Source organism: Enhydra lutris, unplaced genomic scaffold (genome assembly GCF_002288905.1).
Source record: "Enhydra lutris kenyoni isolate GAN:26980312 unplaced genomic scaffold, ASM228890v2 scaffoldscaffold21, whole genome shotgun sequence".
Taxonomy (NCBI): domain Eukaryota; kingdom Metazoa; phylum Chordata; class Mammalia; order Carnivora; family Mustelidae; genus Enhydra; species Enhydra lutris.
This window is the reverse complement of record NW_019154105.1, coordinates 12,802,057-12,826,575: the sequence shown is the minus strand read 5'-3', so window position 1 is coordinate 12,826,575 and position 24,519 is coordinate 12,802,057. Positions and strand designations below refer to the sequence as shown.

The following is a 24,519-nucleotide window of genomic DNA, read 5'->3' as shown; positions in this document are numbered from 1 at the left end:
CATATAAACCTCACATAATCCTTTGGCCTTATGTTAGCCAAGAGTCAAACCACATATCCAGGCATTTCCAAAGATAAAGATAGACTTTTCCCAGTCCAGTTGCAAATTCTACACAAAATCCAGTAATTGAAATTACAAAGGATAGTATTTCAAATATATCTTACTCTGGATGACCCAAGGACTTTTTAATTTTTTTTTTAATTTATTTTTTTTGGGGGGGATAGATGTAGAAGACTGAGGAAATATGAAGAATTCTGTTTTGAAATGCTAATGTAAGTTGCCTAGTAGATCATCAAGTAGAAATTTCAGAGACATGAAATTGGAGGTCCAAGAAGTCAAAGCAAAAGTTAATACATTAAGGAGTTCTCAGCCAGTAGTTGGTATTAAAAGGATGGGCCTGGATAGGATAATCTTGAGTATGAGTGTAAGCAAAGAAGAGGAGAGAGCTGAGGACTGAGCCCGGGGGCACACCAACATTCAGAGTTGACGAAGAGGTAGAAGATCTAGCAGCAGAGACTGAGAAGGAATAGCTGATGACATAGAAAGATTACAAAAGAGTATTCTTTTTTTTTTTTTCTGGAATCCAAGCAAAGAAAATGTTTTCAAGAGGCCCCTGTGTGGCTCAGGGGGGTAAAGCCTCTGCCTTCAGCTCAGGTCATGATCTCAGGGTCCTGGGATCGAGCCCCGCATTAGGCTCTCTGCTCAGTGGCGAACCTGCTTCCTTTTCTCTCCCTCTCTGCCTGCCTCTCTGCCTACTTGTGATCTCTGTCTGTCAACTAAATAAATAAAATCTTAAAAAAAAGAAAATGTTTTAAAAATCAGACAGAAAAGAACAAATGCCACATGGTTTTACTTATGTGAAATCTAAGAAACAAAACAAATAAGCAAACAAAAAAACCAGAAACAGACTCATAAATACAGAAAACAAACGTGGTTGCTGGAGAGGAGAAGAGTATGGGGACAAGCAGAATAGTAGAAAAGGATTAAGAGGTACAAACTTCCATTTATAGTATAAATGTCACAGAGATGAAAGATACAGGATATGGAATATAGTCAATAATATTGTCATAACTTTTTATATGGTGATAGGTGATAACATTGTGGTAAGCATTTTATAATATATTTACAATTATACATTATATACATTAATATATAATACATTTATACATAATATATATATTTATACATAATATATATTTATAATATCTCATATATATTTCTCATAGATCTCATATATATTTCATATATATCCATATATATCTCATATATATTTCATATTTCATATATACATTTCATATATTTCATATATATCCATATATCTCATATATAATACATCTCATATATAACTGTCAAATCAATACATTATATACCTAAACTAATATAAAATTGTATGTCAACTATACTTCAATGAAAAATTAAAGCAAAAAGAAAGTGTTTTAATAGGGCATGATCCATACTACTAAATGCTATTGATAGGTTAAATAAGAAGAGGATTGATAATTGAGCCTTGGAGCTGGCAACATGTAATATACTGATAACCTTGAGAGATATGGTTTTAAAGCAGTGTCTGAGTCAATATCTTGACTGGAATGAGTTTGAGAAAATAGAAGGAAAAGAGATGAAACAACACTTTCAACCATATTTGCAGAGAAATATGGCAGGAAGGAAATGTAGGGTTTAAAAAAAAAAACCTTCGTTTTTGTCTGGGAAATATAGAATTGCTGTGTCTATGGAAATGATCCAGTACAGAGGGTAAAATTGATGATGTAAGAGGGGTAGGTGACAGTGAGAGAAACAAAGTCCTTGAGAAGATGAATGCAGAGAGGCTATCACAGGTGTAGAGTTCGGCCTCAGATTGGTGTTAATCCAACAGTTGATCCACTGTAACGAAAGGACAGACAGATGACAGTAAAAGCTAACAGCTCTTGCATTTGCTATGTGTTTTAAGTGCATTACATTTGTTAACTTCTTCAAAACTCCACAGTAACATGGTGAAGTAGATACATTCTTATCCCTGTCATATCAAGGAAAACATGATATGGTGATGTTTAACCATTTGTCTGAGGTCACACATCTAGTAAGCGTAGAGTAAGGCAAAGTAGAGTAAGGCAAAGCTATGGTTTGAAGACAGGCAGTTTAGCTCCAGAGTTCACTTGCCTATATTGCTCTTCAAGAAACAAGTAGATTGATGGATTTTTATGGTAAGTGCTAGTAGGAACTCTCATCTGATTCCTTCTTCTTTCTTGGTGAAATAATGAGCAAAATTATCAGGTGAGTGTAAGGAGAAGAAACTGTTAAATTAACGACAGGAGAGAAAGGGTGAAGGAGTTATTTAGGAGAATGTTGAGAGGGTTTTCACTAGAGTACAAAAGGATTTTCAGGGAGTTTTAAGGACCTATTTGAGATTTGGGATCATGATTTTAAAGTGAGACTAGTGAGCATGGTGTGCCTTTTTCTCCAGCTGCTGTCAGCAAACAGGATTATGTACCAAAAAGTTAGAGAATGGAGTATAACCAAGTTGTGGTTTGGGCAGGCTGGCTGGTGGATAGAGAAGGAAGCAAGGGCAATAGAGACATATGTCAGGGTTGACTATAGTATTTAAACTCAGTAAGGAAAACATAAAGATATTTGTGAGTTTGCAAGAAAAATTCCAGTCAAGGGAATAGAATTTCCAGTAGGCTTTGGACAGTTAGGTCTATATCTAAGACTAAATAGAAAATATAAATTTAAAATAATTCTCAATACTTTGCATCACATATATATGTATATATATATAAATTATACATATAATATATATATATTTTTTAAAGATTTTATTTTTTTGACAGAGAGAGAGATCACAAGTAGGCAGAGAGGCAGGCAGAAAGAGGGAGAAGCAGGCTCCCCAATGAACAGAGAGTGGGGCTTGACCAGGACCCTGAGATCATGACCTAAGCTGAAGGCAGAGGCTTAACCTGAGTCACCCAGGCACCCCAATACTTTGCATCACTTTTTTTCTCTTTTGTGAAAGTGTTTCCTAAATGCATCAATATGAAAGTTTTCTAATTTTCATCTGCTGATAGTTTGGAGATATTTCTACTATATACACAATCCCTGGCACGCCTGGGTGGGTCAGTCAGTTAAGTGTCCAACTCTTGGTTTCAACTCAGTTCATGATCTCATGGGTTGTGAGATCGAGCCTAAAGTCTGGGATCCATGCTCAATGTGGAGTCTGCTTGAGATTCAATCTCTCTCTCTCTCTGCCCCTCCCCCCATTCACAAGCACTCACACACTCTTTCTTTCTCTCAAATAAATAAACTTTAAAATAAATAAATAAATAGCAAATAAATAAATAAATACAATCCTTGAAAAAGGAAGTCATTATTAATAGCTCTTTATTTTATTTATTTATTTTTTAAAGATTTTATTTATTTATCTGACAGAGAGATCACAAGCAGGCAGAGAGGCAGGCAGAGAGAGAGAGGAGGAAGCAGGCTCCCTGCTGAGCAGAGAGCCCGATGCGGGGCTCTATCCCAGGATCCTGAGATCATGACCTGAGCCGAAGGCAGTGGCTTAACCCACTGAGCCACCCAGGCACCCCTTAATAGCTCTTTATTAAGGCCGAAGCTAGCTGGTTAATTTGAGGCTAGATAAAAGATGAAAACCCTGGGCATCTGGGTGGCTAAGTGGGTTAAGCCTCTGCTTTCAGCTCAGGTTGTGATCTCAGGGTCCTGGGACTGAGTCCCGCATCGGGCTCTCTGCTCAGCAGGGAGCCTGTTTCCCCGTCTCTCTCTGCCTGCTTCTCTGCCTACTTGTGATCTCTCTCTGTCAAATAAACAAATAAAATCTTTAAAAAAAATTAAAAAAAAAAAGATGAAAACTCTAACCCTACCCAATCAGTGCTAGGGTTCACTTAGTTCCAACTGATTTTCCCCCATACAGACTGAGATCTATGGTCTATGGACTGACTGTGCCTCCTCAAAATTCATATGTTGAAACTCTAATCCCTGATATGGTTATGGTTTTTGGAGATGCAGCCCTTACACCAGACACCAGATCTGTTGGCACCTTAATCTTGGACTTCCTAACCCCAGAACTGTAAGAAATAAATATATGTTGTTTAAGGCACTAAGGCTATGGTAATTTTTTAGCATCCTAAGCTAAGACACCATGCTCATAATGCTGGGGAGGAAAGAAATAAGTTCACAGATATCTGGCTTCTGAATTAAGTATCTATAAGACGAAGAGGTAGCCAGTAATACCTCTTACATCTCTTAGCAATGGAATTTAAAAAAGCTCATGCCTTTCTTTTTTCCTCTACTTTGATAAATCCAATTGGCTTATAAAGGGATTCCTTCTGTTATCCTAGTTAAGCTCCTGACCCGAGGAAAAGGGTGAATATGCATTCGTTTCTTGCCAGGACAAGTGCAATAGATTTCTAATCTTTCTTTGTGCTTTTCATTATGAACCTTCACTCCAACTCCAGTCCATTCTCTTCATCAAAGTTAAAGCGATCTTCTCAAAGTGTGATTTTAGGTCATCACACTCACACCTCTGCTTAGAAAACTCAAGGGGCCCCCACTGCAGTTAAAATAAAATCCAAGGTCTTTACAAAGTCTTATTTGACTTGATCCCCAGCCACGTTTTCATATATTCCACCATCCTCACTTACCTGCCAGGCTTCAGCCATGTTTGCCTTGCTTCTGCCCACAGGACCACCTCATTTACTTATGCTTGCTCCTTTAGGATTTCTCTTTCTCCCAGGTGTTTTGTATGTTTTGCCTCTTCAGGTACAGTTCAAATGTTACTGTCTTGGAAAAGTTATTCAGACTGTCCAGTCTCAAGTACCCCTCATCTTCCCCACTATTTCCTATCCTATTACTCTTTGTTTTCTTCATTACATTTATCACAACCCAGAAACCTCTAATTTATATGTTTATTGCCCATCTTTGTCCACTAAATGCAGCATCTTTGAAAGAAGATACTGTGACTATACCTGATATTCCTGGAACACTCTAGGTGCTCAATAAATATGTGTGACCTTCCTGAGAAAGGAGTGGGGAGAGAAAACACCATCGTGTCCCACCTGGCTATGGATTGGCTTGACATCATGCATATCACTTGAATCATATTTTATAATGAAGAAAGAATGAAAGAGTAACATCACAAACAATTGAAGGAAGGAGTATTTTTTTCTAGTTTATTTTAGCTGCTTTTGGAAATATCAGCTACTTTTTTTTTAATTTTAGGAAATTACAAAAGGTAAATAATTTGCAGAGGCTACAAGTCAGCCCTCCATACATTTATTTGTACATGCACTGTTAAGAGACTTATTACAATAGCTGTCACACAGTTCCCTGCCCTCGAAGACCTCACATTATTTTTGCTATAAGTGAAGACAAATATCAAAAAGATGACACAAATAAAATGTCATATAAATAATTGCAACCTAAAAATTATTTTTGTACTCCCGACTGATTTGGGATCTAAAGTCTACCAGGGGAAGTTCACATGAGGGTCACAACTGAATAGTGACTTTAAGCAAATAATTTTTCCTCTCTAGTCTTTACTTTCCTTTACTATAAATTGAGAAACTTTCTAGCTCATATTCCTTCTCCACTCCAAGATCGTATGATTATACAAGGTACACAAACTATCTCATGTATAAATAAAAATGAATGTCTATTAATTTATCTGACAAAATAATAATTTACAGAATGAAAAATAATTTATTTGGTAGACCCAGTATATATGTTCTCATACTAACAAAGTGTGTATTTCTTTAAATTTTGAAAAATAAATTAAGGTAAATTCTGAATATAATGGTAAGATAAATCAGAACTAGACCATGATTTGGCTAATTGAATTTAAATTTAAAAATTCCAAAAAAAAGAACAACGCTATTAATAAAAATATTTTGGCCATCTTTTTTTTCCTTGCTGTTTCCTATATTATCTGAATAGATAATTAAATGAATGGATAGTGTTTTAGATAAAATAAAATATTTACAAAGACCTTTATGTATTTGAATGTAAGAAAAGGATTTATATCAACAATCAAAGAAAAAGACTTGAAGCAACAGATAAGAATACCCTGCAGTTGTTTTTATATTCCATTCCAAAGTTACTTTTCTTTCAGAGTCCAGTCTTGGAAGTAATCCAATCACGATAAGCAGTCACTCGTGTGTAAACACCTGGCTTATTCTTTTTAGCGCATCCATCACCCCAGCTTACTATTCCAACAAGGTGCCAGGTATTTCTAGAGTCCGGGTAAGCTAGTGGTCCACCAGAATCATTCTAGAAGAAGATAGGAAGACATGTTTCTTGCCCCATTAAAGAATTTCCTTTCACTGTTTCTCTGGATTTATCAAAAGCCCCTGGGCACTGAAAATAGTTTACCCTCTTTTGGGCTCAGAACTGTAGAACTTGGGTTTATTCAAAACCCTGGGCAACTACAAACCAAAATATATTGCCTATAGCTGCCATAGGTCAGATTGGACAGAGCAGACTTTATATGAGTTCAGCCTTGACTATGGAGAAAATGATGCATAATAAAGCGTGAAGAATGGGGGAAGTGTGCACATGCTAGACCTCCTGCTGCATCTTTGGATAAGGAAGAGGTAGTATTCTATTGTGCAGATTTCCCAGAAAATAGGGCCAAATTTATTGTATTACCAGGTAAGTATTGCCCTTGGTATGGACTCCTAGACTAAAAACTCAATGAGAGCAGGGATTTTGTTCACCAGTGCATCCCCAGCATCTAGCCTGCTGTCGGATACATAACTGGGATCAATAAATATCCATTATGTGGATCAATATAAGCTACTCTATGGAAATCATTCACACACACAAAAATTTTGTGTTGACAAAAGCTTCCATTTAATTAGTACTTTGGGAGAAAATGATTTGATGTGTCTACACATACCTGACAAGCGTCAGCTTTTCCTGACATAAATCCAGCACATAGCATCTTATCAGTCACTGTGCCCGATAATGCATGCGGAGCGTTACAGACTTCATTGTCAATAATCTTCACAGAGGCTTGCTGAAGTATTACTGGAAGGGGACCTAAAGGCAATAAATTCTGTGTATTATGAAGATCTTAACTTTGTGGAGACAATGAACATACATAGAATAAAGCAGATTCTTTTGGTCAGCAAGCACCAGGCCAGTCGCAGCATAGACTGGTCCCTTTTTGGTGTTTATTGCTGCCTCACACATAATTCCAACTTTTCCAATTCTTAACTCCCAGAGGTATTTTAGAAATTGAAGACATTTTGGCCCACCCCTTGATTTTCTTTTTGATATACTTACTGACTGATTAATTGCATGAGAGAGTGATTGATTAATTGATTGTTTAAATGATTATTCCCATGAAGCTATTACTTTTTTACAGAAAAACTTACCATTCATATAAAGTGTTCCCCATCCTGTAACTACAACACTGGCATTTTCTGAGAGCTTCATTTTGGCTTCAGGAAGACAAATCCTACGAACATACTTTGTAAAAGAGACTTCTTCAGCAAGCTGCACAAGGGCAATATCATCATAAACCCCAGGGCTGCTATAATTTTCATGAAGAATAATGTTTTGGACTTTCTGTGTCATATATGGTTTATTTACTACTGTTCCAAAGTTGACGGTCCAATCATCTGAATTATTTTTCCTGAAAGACATAATTTAATTAAAATACATGCAGTTTTTGAGCAATAATGGTGTCTATAGTGGTTATTACCTCATAACTGTAAAGCACGAGGCTCCCAGCCAACACAAGAAAGTACCATATTTTTATTTTTAAGGATGTCTTTTTTTTTTTAAAGATTTATTTATTTATTTGACAGAGATCACAAGTAGGCAGAGGGGCAGGCAGAGAGAGAGAGGAGGAAGCAGGCTCCCTGCTGAGCAGAGAGCCCGATGCGGGGCTCTATCCCAGGACCCTGGGATCATGACCTGAGCCGAAGGCAGAGGCTTTAACCCACTGAGCCACCCAGGTGCCCTTTTAAGGATGTCTTTGACACAGAGATATGGCAAATAAAACAGTGCTAAAGACTATTAGATCTGTCAGATTTCTGCAAATCCTCCTAGCTAGAGCCACAGATGTCTTCTGCTACTAAAACCCCACCCAGTTTCTGAGCATTTGACGTGGGTTAGGAGTCATATGAGTAGCCTCAGTGGACGGGGCCCAGAATCACTCTTATTGCCAAACACTCTGGGTTCCAAGAGCCCGTGGCAGGCTCTGGACATCTTTGTACATAAAAAAATTGTTATTTGTTCTTACCCAATCACCCTATTATTAAGTGCATTTTGGCTTCTAATTTAAATTTTCTGATTATTTCTCCAGTTCTTCACTGAAACTCTTTCTCAATTTAAGACCTAACTTCCTGTTTAATTTTTCTCATCTTCCCTCAAAATGTCAGTTGCTGTTTTTGTTTTTGTTTTGTTTTTAATTTTCAAAAACTTGATGTAGGGTAACACTCTTCAATCCTTCTCCCATTCTGAAACTTTCGGTGACTGCCCACACTCAGTGTGATTCTTAAACTCTGCTCCCTTAGAATCAATTCAGGCTCCACCTCCTGAGACTTATATTTAAGGGGTCTGGTGTGATACTGAAGGACCCATACTTTTTTTTTTTTTAAGATTTTATTTATTTATTTGACAGACAAAGATCACAAGTAGGCAGAGAGGCAGGCAGAGAGAGGGAGAAGCAGGCTCCCTGCTGAGCAAAGAGCCCGATGCGGGGCTTGATTCCAGGACCCCGAGATCATGACCTGAGCCGAAGGCAGAGGCTTAACCCACTGAGCCACCCAGGTGCCCCAGGACCCATACTTTTAACAAGTCCCCTGGGTGGTCTCCTTTGTATCGACTACCTTTTGAAAATTGCTTCAGAGACAGATCCTGCAACCATCCTTTATAAAGGAGACTTTTTCAGGAAGTTAGCAACTGGTCAACTAGAAATGTGCCCAATCAATACAACAAATTTCCCAGAGTGAATTTTCTAATGTTTATTTTAACAAACCTTCTCTACTTCAAACTGTTCTTTTTTGTTTGCTGTCTATGGAATACAACCTGTGTTGTTCCACCTCAATGCATCTGAAGAAGGTGCTTTTCCAAATCCAAAAGGCGTATTGCTCTTTCCCATCTACCTACCCCATCAATCAAATCTTTTATCTATAGGGTCCAGGTTAATCTTACATCTTCATCTCTCAGCTGGATATGCTCACCTTCTTCATCAAATTTTCACAGAACTAATTGTCTTGTTGTAAGTGTGGCATCTTCTACACTATACTGATTAATACCTTTAATATATCACATTTAAATATTTTCAGTTAGGTAGTAAAGTACCTGGAGGACAAGGCAAATAAGCATGTAGTAACTGGAATCAGACATACCTGGCATCACATTCAATTTCTGTTAATTTAATAACTGTATGAAATTTGCCAAGTCACGTCACCATTTCATTCAGACCTAGTTTCTTCATCTTTAAATAGATTAAATTATACCTTCTGTACAGAATTATTGTTATGATTAAATAAAATGTAAATGTAAATAAAGCACTGAATGTCAGGCCCAAGTAGCTATTCTCAAAATGTGAATTACTTCTATTCACCTTTTCCTCTTTGACAAATTAATTTTTTTAAAGCTTTATTTATTTATTTTAGAGAGAGAGAGTGAATGTGCACAAGCGTGGGGGTGGGTAGAAGGAGAGGGAGAGAGAAATTTAAGTAGACTCTGTGCTGGGCGTGGAGCTTGATACAAGCTCCCACCCCACCCTGGGATCACAACCTGAGCAAAATCAAGAGTTGGCTGCTCAACCAACTGTGCCACCCATGCGCCCCTCCTCTTTGACAAATTTAAATGCTTCTGCTGCCTTTCAGGTATGCAGGTAATTATACATTTCATTTGGCTTTGGTGAATGTTCACACATTTAGATCAGTCCCCACAGATGACCCAAATAGGCCCGCACCCAGAATCCTACAGTTAGTCAGAATTTTGCACTTACTTAGCAAAGCAGTGAGCTGCAGATAATAGCCACCGGCTGCTTATCAGAGATGCCCCACAATAATGTTGACCTTTCCATTGCATGCTGGCTTGCCATGGCCATGCCCCCACCAGGGCGTTTTTCCCATTCACAATTCGGTTGCCTGGTATGATACTGTTGGATGATCTTCCACAACCTAAAGAAAGGATTTATTTACATAGGAGGAGCTATCTTTGATTATTCCTTTTTTTTTTTGAGAGTCTTTTTTCTTTTAAATTTTATTTGTTTATTTGACAGAGAGAGAGATCACAAGTAGACAGAGAGGCAGGCAGAGAGAGGGAGAAGCAGGCTTCCCACTGAGCAGAGAGCCAGATGTGGGACTCGATCCCAGGACCCTGAGATCATGATCTGAGCTGAAGGCAGAGGCTTAACCCACTGAGCCACCCAGGTGCCCCACTGAGCCACTCAGGTGCCCCTCTTTGATTATTCTTGACAAGAAATACATCTTAAAGCATAACTTGAAGCCCTTCAGTTATTGTCCAGCAGCTACTAAGCAATGCTGTGTCTTTCCTAGAATGTACTGGGATCATGGTACCTGACTCCATCTTGGTTTGGATGACTTTTACTTATACTTTTTTCACTCTTGAGCATCTTTTGATGACTTTTATTTTATCTATTTGCTATAATTCTCATCTCTCCCACTAGACTGCAAATTTCTTGAAGGTGGAGACTTTATTTCATTATGTCTGTAACTCGTACAGCCTATGAAGCGCTATCCATAAAGTCCCATGTAGATAATAAATACACCATTGAGTGAATGAATGCATGGGTATATCTTGTGTGCAACATGATACTCTAAAAAGAATTCATTTAAAAGATTTCAGAACTATTTTTTATCTTATAATAAATGTATTTTCTTACTATCCTAAGTTGTCTTTTTTCCCTTCAGTCTTTTTTAACTTACTCAGATATTATATTTTTCACTCATGATTACATTCTTTGAAATCAGTTCTAATTTCATCCTTTGGACAACTCCTTACAAATGTTAAAATTCAAAGGCCAGTGTTTTTCAAAAGAAATTCCAGATATATATCTGGTATATCCAATAATTTAGAAAGATTACTTAATGGGCTACTTAATGATATATTTCAAGACACTTTTTAGAATAATGATAGGGAAATATTTGTGAATGTTAAATATATTATAGTTTCTAAACTTACAGTTGTTGGTAAGTATTTCAACATTAGCCTTGCTGATTTCTGAAATTAAAAAAAAAATAAAATTAATAAAATATAGTCAAGCAATTATTTTTAATCTAGGAACATACATGCTACCTTCCTAGCCCAATTAACTATTCAGACTGTTCACATATCAGTTAACAACCCTTCTCCCTCCTACTTTCTATATTTTGACCATCTCTACACATATCTACCAAGTAGTATAGGACAGGGGAAAGGAAATATAAAACAGAGCTCTCAATTTTGTTATAGTTGTAGCAAAATATTTACTGAGGTGAGAAGCTGACATTCTCACTTAAAGAGGGACTGGGAATTAATTACCTTTGGATTTTTTTCCTTATGATAATTCTCATCTCTCTGAAAATGCTCAGAGTTATCTACAAACAGAAAAATTCTAATTAAAATTTTATTTCATTGGGCCTCTCATCTTTAGAGTCATCTCATTTCTGTGACTGAATTATGAAATTTTGTGAATTTAACTTAAATTCAAGTCTCTTTTCTATTAGTAAGAGACTTAATTCTTTATTTTTATTATTATATTTTTTAAAAGATTCACCCATTTATTAGAGAGGGAGAGAAACAGTGTAAGCAGGGAGAGGGGCAGAGGGAGAGGGGGAGGATCTCAAGCTAACTCCCTGCTGAACATGGAGCCTCATGAAGGGCTTGATCTCACAACCCTGAGACCATGACCCAAGCCAAAACCAAGATCAGATTCTTAACTGACTGAACCACCCAGGTGCCCCTAGGAAAAGACTTTAGAGACAAAAAGAAAGAACAGGGAACTACAGGAAGACCCACCAACAAGTGATGACTAAACCCCTAGGGCACAGAGGGGCAGCCTTCCTTCCCAACAGCTACCCACAGAGCAATTGTGTTGTTCTTTTGAGAAACTCTAGTTTAAATTCACTTGGTCCACTGGTGACAAGGATTGTGAGGCAAAGGAGCTATAACTGGAAATTGTCAGCCTTGATAGACTTCAAGTACACTAGGACCAACTCTCAGTCTGGAAAACCACAAAACTGAGCTCTGAAATACATGCTTATTACCTAACAGGCCTTTAACAATCCAGATGAGAGATTCAAGAGCTTTGCAGGATCTTCAAGATCTTTACAGACTTCACTTTCTACATGTACTGGGGCGAAATAATTTTGTTCCCTTGTTTTCTAGGAAATTATTCCAGACAATTTTTTTCTGTTAGTATCATTCCCATTTCCCAAGTAGCAGTGAGAACTCCCTATCTCCAACTTCCCTCTTACGCAGCAGTCTCCACACTAAATGATCAAGTAAGTCCTAAATCTGTTTCCTATAATGAGATCCTGACAAGAGTAGAGGGGAGGAATAATGCTTCAATTAGAGTCCTTCACTTCCTTTTTCATACAAAAACGTGAAACCTTCCAAGCTCAAGTATATGCCCACACTTTAGCCCTCCTTCTTATCACTCTTCAAATATTTTTATAGCACTGCCCCTTTCATGCCAACTCATTGGTAAGAGTACCAGAATTTAAGAAGTATATTTTTCTTCCCAAAGCAAATTCCTGAAACTTCTGGTTCGTTTTTTTCCTAGCACTTTTTTTTCAAAGAGCCCAAAAACCCAAGTACAGAAAATAATGGAAATAAGTGAAATACCTATGAGTCTCATGGAAGTAGGGACTGCATTCCATAATGCCACGTTGTCTTTCAATATCTGATGAAAGATAGCTTCAACTTCAGTCTTCATGCTATCCCTCTTTGCTGGAGGAAATTTGAATGTCAGCTGGAACTGTACACTTGAGCCATTGGAATCAGGACTAGAAAAAACAGAAATGTTCTAGTTTGCTGTTTCTTGATTTTTGTAAACATTTTGTGAACACATTGAATTTCCTATATTTTGTCATATTTCCTTTACATGTGCTAAAGAACAATACACAGATATTGTCTCAGTATGTATAAAGGGTAAGGGTCTGTAAAAATCTTCTGACTGGTTCACAGGTATTGGTCATGGAATATGTGAATTACAAACTAGAAATCAGAGTATTTTGAACACATGTGAGAAACAGAGTATTGGTCAACAAATGATTGATTTAAGATTTTATTAAAACAGTAAAAACCATATCTTGTGCAGATATTTTCTAATAACTTTAGAAAAAGAGATAAATGCAGGACCAGGAACCATTTGAAAGATAACTCCTAACATATATTCAGGAGCTGGTACTAAGCTTCTCCCTATAATTTCTTATACATCTCTATGCCAATATAGCTGTACAATGAGAAATCTCAGAAAGATAACTCTAAAGCGTAAAGAGAATATCCACTATCTGTATATTCATTACATTCTTTTTATTAATTAGAAAAGAGATTAATTCATTTGGGAAGAGTTTCAAAACAAGTCACAATTTTTTAAAATACCCACAACTTCTATTTTCAATAGAAAGTTTTTGCTTGTAAGTAGGTTGGTTAGTTGATTGGTTTTCTGGCCAGCTGGAATTTTTTGTTTTGTTTTGGAAGTTCAGAATTTCCCCAGAATGGATATTGGCAATTACCAAATTATAAGTATCCTCTTGCTTTATCACTTATCCCCTGTGCTCTATGATACCCTCCTCCCTGAATCCCTCTTGACCATCAGCATACTCAAGCATACTTCAAAGTCCTATTTAGACAAATTTTATCTTAAATGACACTAAAATTCACTTTGCTTCACAGTCATTATAATGATAGTGATTACTAAAGAGACCAAAAGAAGATTATTTTAGGAAAGGTATGGCCAGATGGATGTGAATGGGAGAAGAGGAAGCTAGTAGGTTAGTAGCAAAACAACCAGATGGGACTCTTTTTTTCACAGAGTTAAAATTATCTTTCATCATAGCAGTCAGTTAGGACTGGCTGCTACCAATAGCCTTACAATTACCCTTCAAGTGTAGGGATTACATATTTGTACAGAACAGTTCTTATTCTGAACAGAAATTTGTTAATTGCAATGACATTTTAATTTATGGGTCTTTCTTTCTTTTCTTCATTTCTTTCTTTCCTTCTTTTTTTCTTTCTTTTCTTTCCATCTCTCTCTCTATTTTTTCTATTGTTCTTATTTAAAACCATGGCTGATGTGACATATCATCTACCTTCCCTTCCATAAGATCCTGATGGAATTTGCACTTACAGAATTTTGATGACCTGAGAGTTGATATATTCTTTATATATACTCGAATTTTGAAAAGCCTCCAACATCTGTCAAGAGAAAGAAACAAAGTGGCCACCATATCGGTTTCAATCAAATTTATTATAAAATTATTAAAAGAAATCTCTGACTTACTTTAGTCTCTATATTTTTGCTCAGATCTGTGCTGGATTGTGAAGCTCCGTTTTCACAACTATCATTGTATGTAACTCCAGAAATATGAAAATCACCTTGGTAATAGAAAATCTTTCCTGCGAAACAAAGAAATACTCAAAGAATTTTAAAATAACAAATACCCTCAAATCCCTCCATATCTTTGTTTCGAAATTAACATTTGACCCAGATTTTTAAATAATCAGAGGGAGGGAGAAAGACAGTGGAAAGCAATGAAAGGGAGTGAATACCCACTCATTCTAGAAATGGCAACCCCCAGCTTTCATGAAGTGATACTCCTCCTTTCTTCATATGATAATAGATGTTACTGCCCTATTAAAGCCAGGAATATCCTCAGGATCCACCTCAATACAGCAATCCAGGCAGTCAATAACAATCCACCTGAGTGTGCACTAGAGATGAAACCCATTTTTCATATGCAATCTAAATTCTCATAATAGTGATTACCCAATTACTCTTTCTAAGCACTTCTGATATGGAAATATTCTGATAAGGAAATATTACAAACATTCCCCTTCACTCTGTGGATGATCTACACCCTCTTATAATTTTTCTTCTGCCTCATTGTCTATCAGCCTGCTTTCTATTCTTTGTAGTCATTCCTTGAGGAATTCCCACTGCCCTCTACTTCCCTCCAGTATATGGTGGCTGGTGTTTGGTGAGCATCACAAGGTCTCACATTCTCCATTCTGTCTGGTCCCTGAATGTAAATGGCTTTACCTAATATATTAGGCTACTGCAATTTAAAACAGGACAGGCCTAGAGGTAGTTCTTTCACATCATGACTTCTAAAAATAGGAAAAAGCCATTTGCAAAGATGTGGATGGAACTAGAGGGTATTATCCTAAGCAAAATAAGTCAATCAGAGAAACACAATTATCATGTGATCTCACTGATATGTGGAATTTAAGAAACAAAACAAAGGATCTTAGGGGAAGAGAGGAAAAAATAAAACAAAATGAAACCAGAGAGGGAGACAAAGCATAAGAGACTCTTAATCATAGGAAACAAACTGAGAGTTGCTGGAGGGGAGGGAGGTGGGAGGATGAGGTAACTGCATGATGGACATTAAGGAGGGCAGGTGATATAATGAGCACTAGGTATGACTGATGAATCACAGACTTGTACCTCTGATTAACTGAACTGAATTAAAATAAAAAAAATTTAAAAAATAAGATAAATAAAAATTGGAACTAATATAAAATAGTATCCTGTTTTGGTTAAGCAATTAGCCATTCATATATTTTGAGAACAATAGTAATTTTGATCCATTTAAAAAAGTACCAGGGGACCTGGATGGCTCAGTCAGTTAAGTGGCTGCCTTTGGCTTGGGTCCTGATCCCAGGGTTCTGAGATGGAGCCCTGCTCTCTGCTCAGTGGGGAGTCTGCTTTTTCCTTCTCCTTCTGTTTGCTGTTCCCCCTGCTTGTGTTCTCTCACACTCTCTCTCTCTGTAAAATAAAATCTTTAAAAAAAAAAAAGTACCACATAATCTCTAAGGAATGCTATTAATAGGGTTTAAAAAATATGATCTCTGAGCTGAAATAATTCATTATCCTGGAAGTCAGGAATATCATTTCAATCTAAGATATGAGAGACTGTGGACTCTGAGAAACAAATGAAGGGTTTTAGAAAGGAAGGGGGTAGGGAATGTGTTGGCCTAGTGATGGGTATTAAGGAGGGCACATATTGCATGGAGCACTGGGTGTTATATGTAAACAATGACTCTTGGAACACTGCGTCAAAAACTAATGATGTACTGTATGCTGACTAACATAACATAATAAAATAAAAAATAAAAAAAATAAGATAAAATAAAATAAAAACTAGTTTCTTATCTTTCAATGGTCTCCTATATTTTTCCTCATGGCAAGTGGTATATATGAAAATCAAATGCTAGGTTCTAAGAAGTTACCTAAGGTCTTTCTGAAAGAATAATGCATATGAAGTTAGAGGAGCTAGTTTAAATCCTCCCACCAATTGGGTATGCATGTTGGTATATCACTTTAGCCTTCTGGACATTTTTTTCATTAATCACAAAGACTAAATTGCAAAAATAAACTCCAAGATTCTCTTTCTTAGCATGTCATGCTTTTGATCTATGAAGTCTATCATCAAATAGAAGAGCAAACAACTAGAATCTGCTAATTTTGTGTTACATCCAGTATGCTGGACTTGGGTATTTACAGAGAGGCAGATTTCTCTCTCTTTTTTTTTTTTTTTAGGAAACTATTTTATTTTATCATATAGATATTATTTATTATTTGAGGGAGAGAGAATGTGTGTGTGTGTGTGTGTGTGTGTGTGTGAGAGAGAGAGAGAGAGAGAGAGAACTCTTGCACAAGTCGGGGGAGGGGCAGAAGGAGAGGGAGAAGCAGGCTCCAAGGACCCTGATGTAGGACTCTTATCTCAGGACCCTGAGATCATGACCTGAGCTGAAGGCAGACCCTTAACCAAATGAACCACCCAGATGTCCCAGGTAGGCAGATTAATTTGTCAAAAGTCATACATATCATGCCCATATTTAAAGAAACCATGATGTTTAGATATGTGTAGTTATATTACTGGAAAATCAGATTGATTTGAGGTGCAATTTTTTAGTTTATTTTCCCTTGCTTATTTTTATAAACTGAATTGTCCCCCTAGAATTCATATGTTGAAGCCCTAACCCCCTATGTGGCTATATTTAGAGATATGGCCTTTAGCAAGGTAATTAAGGTTAAATCAGATCATAAATCAGGTCATTAGGTTAAATCAGAAACCAATAGAACTGATAGCCTTATAAGAGGAGATATAAGAGAATGATCCTTCTTTCTCTCTCCTGAAAATTACCCCCCAACCCCATATACCACAGAAAAAAAGGGCATGTGAAGCTATAGTAACCCTGCTGGCATTCTGATCTTGGACTTCCAGCCCTCAAAACTGTAAGAAAATAAATATTTGTTGTTTTAAGACACTAGTCTATGGTATTCTGTTATGGCAGCTTGAGCTGAATAATACAATTACTTAGATAAATTGAATGGGAATCTATCTGTATCCTACACTGTGGTCTATAAAATCATAATCATAATTAAATCAAAATAATAATATAAAATCATATCATAATTAAAATCATAATTTTACAGACATAGCAATGATCAGTATTTAGGTAGTAATCTGTCCATATCCCAAGGTTTATAATAAAATTTATATTTTAAGATAGAAATATATTTTACCACCTTTATAAAACATTGCTTTAGACCTATGGGTTGCAACACTATCTATTTATTAGAATATCTACAGAGCTTCTAAAAGGCATACATGGGCAGGCGCTGCCCCAGTTTCACTGAATCAGAAAACCTAAGGGAATGGACACTTCTTTGGAAGAGCTCCATAGGTGATTCTGAGAGGAAGCCAGGGTTTAGAACTACTAGATAAACTATCTGAAGGATTTATCAATTGTTTATAAATGTCTGTGTAAGCTTTTCGAAATAGTTTTGTTAAATAAAATAGTTAAGGAAGAGCTGAATCAGTCCTTTCTAGAATAATGATCCTTGTGGAATATTAATCTGAGTTAATCCAAGAAGTAGAAAGTGAAAAATAATGTCTTGAAAACAATAGACATATTCAGAGAGAGAGAAACTAATTTCATACCACTTGAATGAGAGATTATTCTAGGTGTCATCCAACTTAAGTTGCTCTTAGTATTAACAAAGATTGTATTCATTCCTAATTCTGAATTCTAGAGCAAATCCATCTTTCAGACTGACTCCAGACAACCTTTACACGAGTTTTGAAAGTGTATTTTTATTGCACAAGGAACCTAGTTCAATTAACTTAATTACAGGTAATAGAAGTCCATCTAGCCTTGTATTTGAAATTATAGGTGGTTAACCATGTAGAAAAAGTCAAGGGAAAATTTTCATCCCACACTTGTCCTGCTTGAGCCAGGATGTCTGCAGTTCTCCCTTTTGCATCACTCCAGTCCATGAATGCATGGTTTCTCCAGAAGAAAAGACTTATTAAAATACAAATTATATTTTGGAAGGATAACTAATTAAGCTACTGGGCTTCTTCACAGGGCTTGATTTGGTAAACTTGGAGCAAATTTCCTTAAGGGGAAATTATATAATGAACATTATTTTTTAATGAGCAGAATCAAACAGAGGACAGAAGGATCCAGACTACAGAGAGTTCAGGGGTTGACACAGCAGGCAAGAGATGGTATGCATACCTTACGCATTTGAAGGACAAGTTCTGAAGTTTGAAACCAAGATGGGTAGAAAAAACATAAGGCACTTGGGTGGCTCAGTTTGTTAAGCACCCAACTCTTGGTTTTGGCTCAGATCATGATCTAATGGGTGGTAAGATCAAGGCCTACCTAGGGCTCTGTGCTCAGTGGAGAGTCTTCCTGAAGACTCTCTTCCTCTGTCCTTCCCCCAATGTGCTCTCTCGCTCTCTCTCTCTCTCTCTCAAATAAATACATCTTTAAAAGAAAAAAAAAAGATGGTTAGGGAAAACAAAGGAGAGGCCAGGTTGAAGAAAAAGCTGGAATTTGCATTAGGAAAATGCATCCTATGCTTCATTATTGTATAGGGTAATATATTTCAGAGAAATAAAACAGAAAAACTTATGATAAAGTAGAATAATACACTTGAATGCTAAGGTCTGGGTTTATGTTCATCTATGACACTTAAAAGCCTATAATAATAAGCACTTTTCATTTCTCAATCTTGATTTTTTGCATGTGAAAACAGTGATAGTAGTAAAACTTACCCTCCCTAGCTCAAAGAATTATCATGAGGATCAAGTGGAATAATGGGTGTCAAATTTCTTTGAAAATATTAAATAGCTTCACAAATTTAAGGTTTTATTTTTTTAAAAGGTAAAAATAATTTGGAATACCAAGATTTCTGATTATGGTGTTAACAAAGATTTTTAAGATAAGATTAAATTTATAAAAACATACAGTCACTTCTACTATCTACCGTTAGATGAGACATCTTTGTGGATGAAAGACCTAAATGTGAGACAGGAATCCAACAAAATCCTATAGGAGAGCAGCCTCTTTTACCCCAGCTGCAGCAACTTCTTGTTAGAGATGTCTTCAAAGGCAATGGAAATGAAAACAAAAATGACCTATTGGGACCTCATCGAGATAAAAAGCTTTTGCACAGCAAAGGAAATAGTCACCAAAACTAAAAGGCAACCTATAGAATGGGAGATGTTTGCAAGTGTCTTATCAGATAAAGGGCTAGTATCCAAAATCTTAAAGAATTTATCAAACTCAATACCCCAAAACCAAAAAATCCAGTCAAGAAATGGGCAGAAGACATGAACAGGCATTTCTCCAAAGAAGACACATGAACAAAGGCTCAGCATCACTTGGCAACAGAGAAATACAAATAAAATTACAATGAGATACTGCCTCATACTGGTCAGAACAGCTATAATTAACAACTCAGGAAACAACAGATGTTGGTGAGGATGCAGAGAAAGGGGAACCCTCTTTCACTGTTGGTGGGAATGCAAACTGGTGCAGCCACTCTGGAAGACAGTATGGAGATTTCTCAAAGTGTTGAAAATAAAGCTACCCTATGACCCAGCAATTGCACTATTAGGTATTCATCCAAAGGATACAAACATAGTGGTTCATAGGGGCACATGCACCCCAAAATTTATAGCGGCAATGTCCATGATAGCCAAAATATGGAAAGCACTCAGATGTTCATCGACAAATGAATGCATAAATAAGAGGTGAGATATATAGATAGATATAGATATAGATATAGATATTTCAGCCATCAAAAAAAGAATGAAATCTTGCCATTTGCAATGACATGGATGGAACTAGACAGTATTATGCTCAGCAAAATAAGTAAGTCAGAAAAAGATAAATATGATATTATTTCATTCATATGTATAATTTAAGAAATAGATGAACATAGGGGAAGGGAAGAGAAAATAAGACAAAAACAGAGAGAGAAAAGCCATAACAGTCTCTCAACTATAGGAAACAAACTGTGGGTTGCTGGAGGGGAAGTGGGTGGGGGGGTGGGGTAACTGGATGATGCACATTAAGAAAGGCCCTTGATGTAATGAGTACTGGGTGTTATACACAACTGATGAATCACTAAACTATCTCTGAAACTAATAATACACTGTATGCTAATTAAATTGAACCAAATTTTTATTTTATTTATTTATTTATTTATTTTTAAAGATTTTATTTATTTATTTGACAGACAGAGATCACAAGTAGGCAGAGAGGCAGGCAGAGAGAGAGAGGAGGAAGCAGGCTCCCTGCGGGGCAGAGAGCCCGATGTGGGGCTCGATCCCAGGACCCTGGGATCATGACCTGAGCCGAAGTCAGAGGCTTTAACCCACTGAGCCACCCAGGTGCCCCTGAACTAAATTTTTTAAAAAGATGATACATTAGTGGTTTATCCATTGCTATTTAGCAATTATATCTTAATAACCAGAATTGAGCCAAGAAGAGTAGGGATTTCCAAATTTTTAGATATATTTACTAAAAGATATAACAATTCAACTACTAACCTATTGCATAAGCTCCTTTATTGACAATGCATTTTGGCCTCAAAATATTGAAATTTTCAGTTTTGCCCATACTCTCATAGTTGGTAATATGTTACAGAGTGGCTCAAGGAGGCATTTGATTCAAAAAAATTTATAAACCTTGGTATTAAATAACAGAGAATTATTACATTGAAATAACAGTAAATAGATGAGAAATTTTCCATGAAAAAATTTAATTATTCATGTTTCTTACCATCATCTAAAAATAAAAGGAGATTTAGTAGCAAGGTGAAAATGAAAAATAGGCAATACTGACCAACTGCCAGAAAATGAACAAGAAGACCAATAGTTATTCCCAAGATTGCTGTCACTCCAAGAAAAATAAAGATCACCATCCATGCTGACCAAGATCTTCTCTGGGAGGATATGCCATACCTATAAAAGGAAAAAAATGGTTCAAATCAGATGATAGACATTCTAAATTTACCTGGCTCTCCTTCAACTCATATAACATAATATATAATTTATGAATAGGTCCTTATTTCAGCATGAAGCATAGAAGCCTTAAACATCTCAAAGAGGGTACACCCTAATGCTCATTCATTAAACAAATCCTATTTGAGTACTGTGTTGGCTTCTGGGGATATTGCAGTGAGCAAGATTCACTTCAGAGATGCATGGTTTCTCTGAAGAGAAATTGATTTGCTCTTTTTATTTATCTAAAGCAGGTTATAAAATACTAGGTGTGGTCTGATTGTATTTTTGACTATAATCATACCATGTATACAGACATATATAGATTTATAAACAAATATACAATATAACCATTTGTAAGTTTTAATTAAATGTGAAAAGAAATACCATGATGCCAACCTCAGTTATCCCATAACTCCTGTTATGTTATAAGATTATAGGTAGAGTTTTCTTTTTTGTTTACTTTTTTTCTTAACTATATTTTCTAATGTTTCTATAATAAACATGGATTATTTGAGTCACATAAATTAAGAGGTAAGTTTCATCATCATTAAAGCTAATTAATTAGATGAAAAATAATCAGAAAATATGGTGACTTGGCATCACCCAAATGGAGTGGTCTAGAGTTATAATTAGATCTAATGGTTACCCTCAGTCTAATCTATATAAAGTTTGGACACTAGTTATTTATCATTCATATTTTAAAAGACATGATGTCATGAAATTGCTGATTTGGAGAAAGAGCTTTAACAAGCACTCATAAAATTCTGATTTCAGGGGCATTTGGGTGGCTCAGTCAGTTAAAAGTCTGCCTTCAGCTCAGGCCATGATCCTTGGGTCCCGGGATGGAGCCCTGTACTGGGATCCCTGCTCAGCTATTCCATCTCCTTCTGCCCTTCCTCACCTGCTCATGCTCATTCTCTCTCTCTCTCTCTCTCAATTAAATAAATAAAATCTTTTTTTAAAAAAATCTGATTGCAAATTTCAAAGTAGCTTAAGCAGCTTCCTCAATCTTTCATATTCTGTATCACCGAAAACAAAACTTGTAAAACAGAGGAGTTTATAATCAGGGGATATATTTGGCACATTAGATATTCCCTATGAATATGAGAATCTTTTTGTTTTGATCCCTTGAGAACCAGTTTATTTTTAGGTAGAGAAGTTCCTTTAAAAAAACAAATATTACCTTATGACACAACTGTACAACTCCACCCAGTTTTATTCCCTCTCTGCTCTGTTCTCTATTCTTAATCCTACCTCTTCTTCATACCCCTTTGATGACTTGTTAATTAGTGTTTTCCAGAGCCAGAATTATTTGTCAAAACTCCTCAAAGAAACTCCCTATTTCAGATGCATTCCATGTATGCTTTCATACCGGAATCCTGCTGCTTAATCTCATCCTCAGAGCAGAGCCATTCAGGTATTGTGTTTTTTACACTAGATGAATCACACTTCAAAAGGAGTATGCAATTAAGGTAATTAATAGCTATTTAGAACCCAATGACTATCTGATAATAAATCTTTTCAAATAAGTAGAAATGTTTACTGTGATACTGAGGTCTCAAGTTTGTTTTGGATTATCCGGTCGTAACGTAGTGTGGTAGCTTAGTCTTTCTGAAATGTGCAAATTAATTTGAAGGACTTTTAACATTATGTACCCCGAATAATGACTCTAAAGTAGCTGAAATGGTTTCTATATAAGTAATCACCAGATTACAGTTTATATTTCTTTGGAAGCTTCTTTTAGAAGCTCTGGGAAGTGCTAGAGAATAGTTTGTTAACAATAGCACTGATGCTTTTTTCCCTTTCATTATGAATTTCTTCCTATTATAAGTAAGGATATACTTTTATATCTAAAACATCATAGTTGTTTATGTTTTATTCAACCCTTCCTCTAGTAACTGTGATGCATGGACTCTAGGAATTGATTATTATTTTTGAATAATAGCTGAAATTATTGAAATGATGTTTTAAATATTTTTAAAAGTTTCCATTCATGAAACAATTTACTTTCTCACTTAGCAGATTAATTTTGGCCTTTTTTTTAAAACAGAAATCTGCTTTCCAGAATGAACTCATTTGACAAAACAGGTTAAAAATTAATCTTCAATGAATTTAACCAGCTCCATACACTTAATTAAACTATAACTGCCTCATTTTTGTATTGAATCTAATTCAAGTAAGGGCTTGTCACTCTTCTGGCATAATCAAACATTTCCCTTAATCAAATCACAATAATAATGTCAATAAAAATAATGGTAACTTCATGATTCACAATTTTAAAGCATCAATTTTACTAATTTATCCCTATAGTCTATACCGGGTATTATTTCCTAGATTAGATGCTCTTACAACTACCTTCTGATATTGCATTAGCAGTTAAACTACAAAGCATTACAATAACTGTAATTTTCATTGATTAGAATTTAATTTATAGACTATTTGAATTCGATTTACCTGAATTTTGTTATACAGGGAAGACTGTTAGAATTCCAGTGCAAAATTCTCCAAATTTTATAGAGAGCAACTTTTTTTTTTTCATAGAGGACTTAGTCATTAGGGAAAGAGTTGTGAATAAGGAACAGAGAAATTAATGATCAAATGAGTTGAATGGCTTCCACCAATAACTTTCCCCTGGAATTGCGGAAAAGCAGAGAGTCTACAGAGGGAATTTATTTGAAAATCTGTGAAGTTTTGAGGACACTCTGGAGTCTGCCAGCTGCCAATTGAGGACCTGGATTCTAAGTACATTATTACAAAAATCTATAATGAAATTTACATTTTTAAATCATTTCCAAGACAACATTTTCATATTAGAAAATATTATTTTAATTACATTACTAGAGAACAAAAGTGGTAGTGTTGTTATAAAAAAAAAAAGTAAGCAAAATTTTGCTGAGATTGGATTCTTTTTTTTTTTTTTTAACTTCCAGAAACTTTCCCAAAGATTTTGCCAAAATTTCGGACCTCAGAAACAATAGCATTTTTTTAACAGTGTACAGAAATAAAA

The 24,519-nt window shown here is 35.9% G+C and overlaps 1 protein-coding gene across 1 annotated transcript; it reads right to left on the bottom strand.

Moving 5' to 3' along the window:
- Positions 1-6,114: 6,114 nt before the first annotated feature.
- Positions 6,115-22,777, bottom strand: LOC111148826 (transmembrane protease serine 11B-like). Its single transcript, XM_022505647.1, has 10 exons — positions 22,767-22,777; positions 21,352-21,470; positions 14,483-14,598; positions 14,330-14,397; positions 12,823-12,983; positions 11,179-11,217; positions 9,980-10,154; positions 7,386-7,645; positions 6,905-7,047; positions 6,115-6,276 (listed from the first exon to the last, which is right to left on the bottom strand). Exons 1-10 carry the CDS (start codon positions 22,775-22,777, stop codon positions 6,115-6,117), a joined length of 1,254 nt encoding a protein of 417 aa, XP_022361355.1.
- Positions 22,778-24,519: the final 1,742 nt, after the last annotated feature.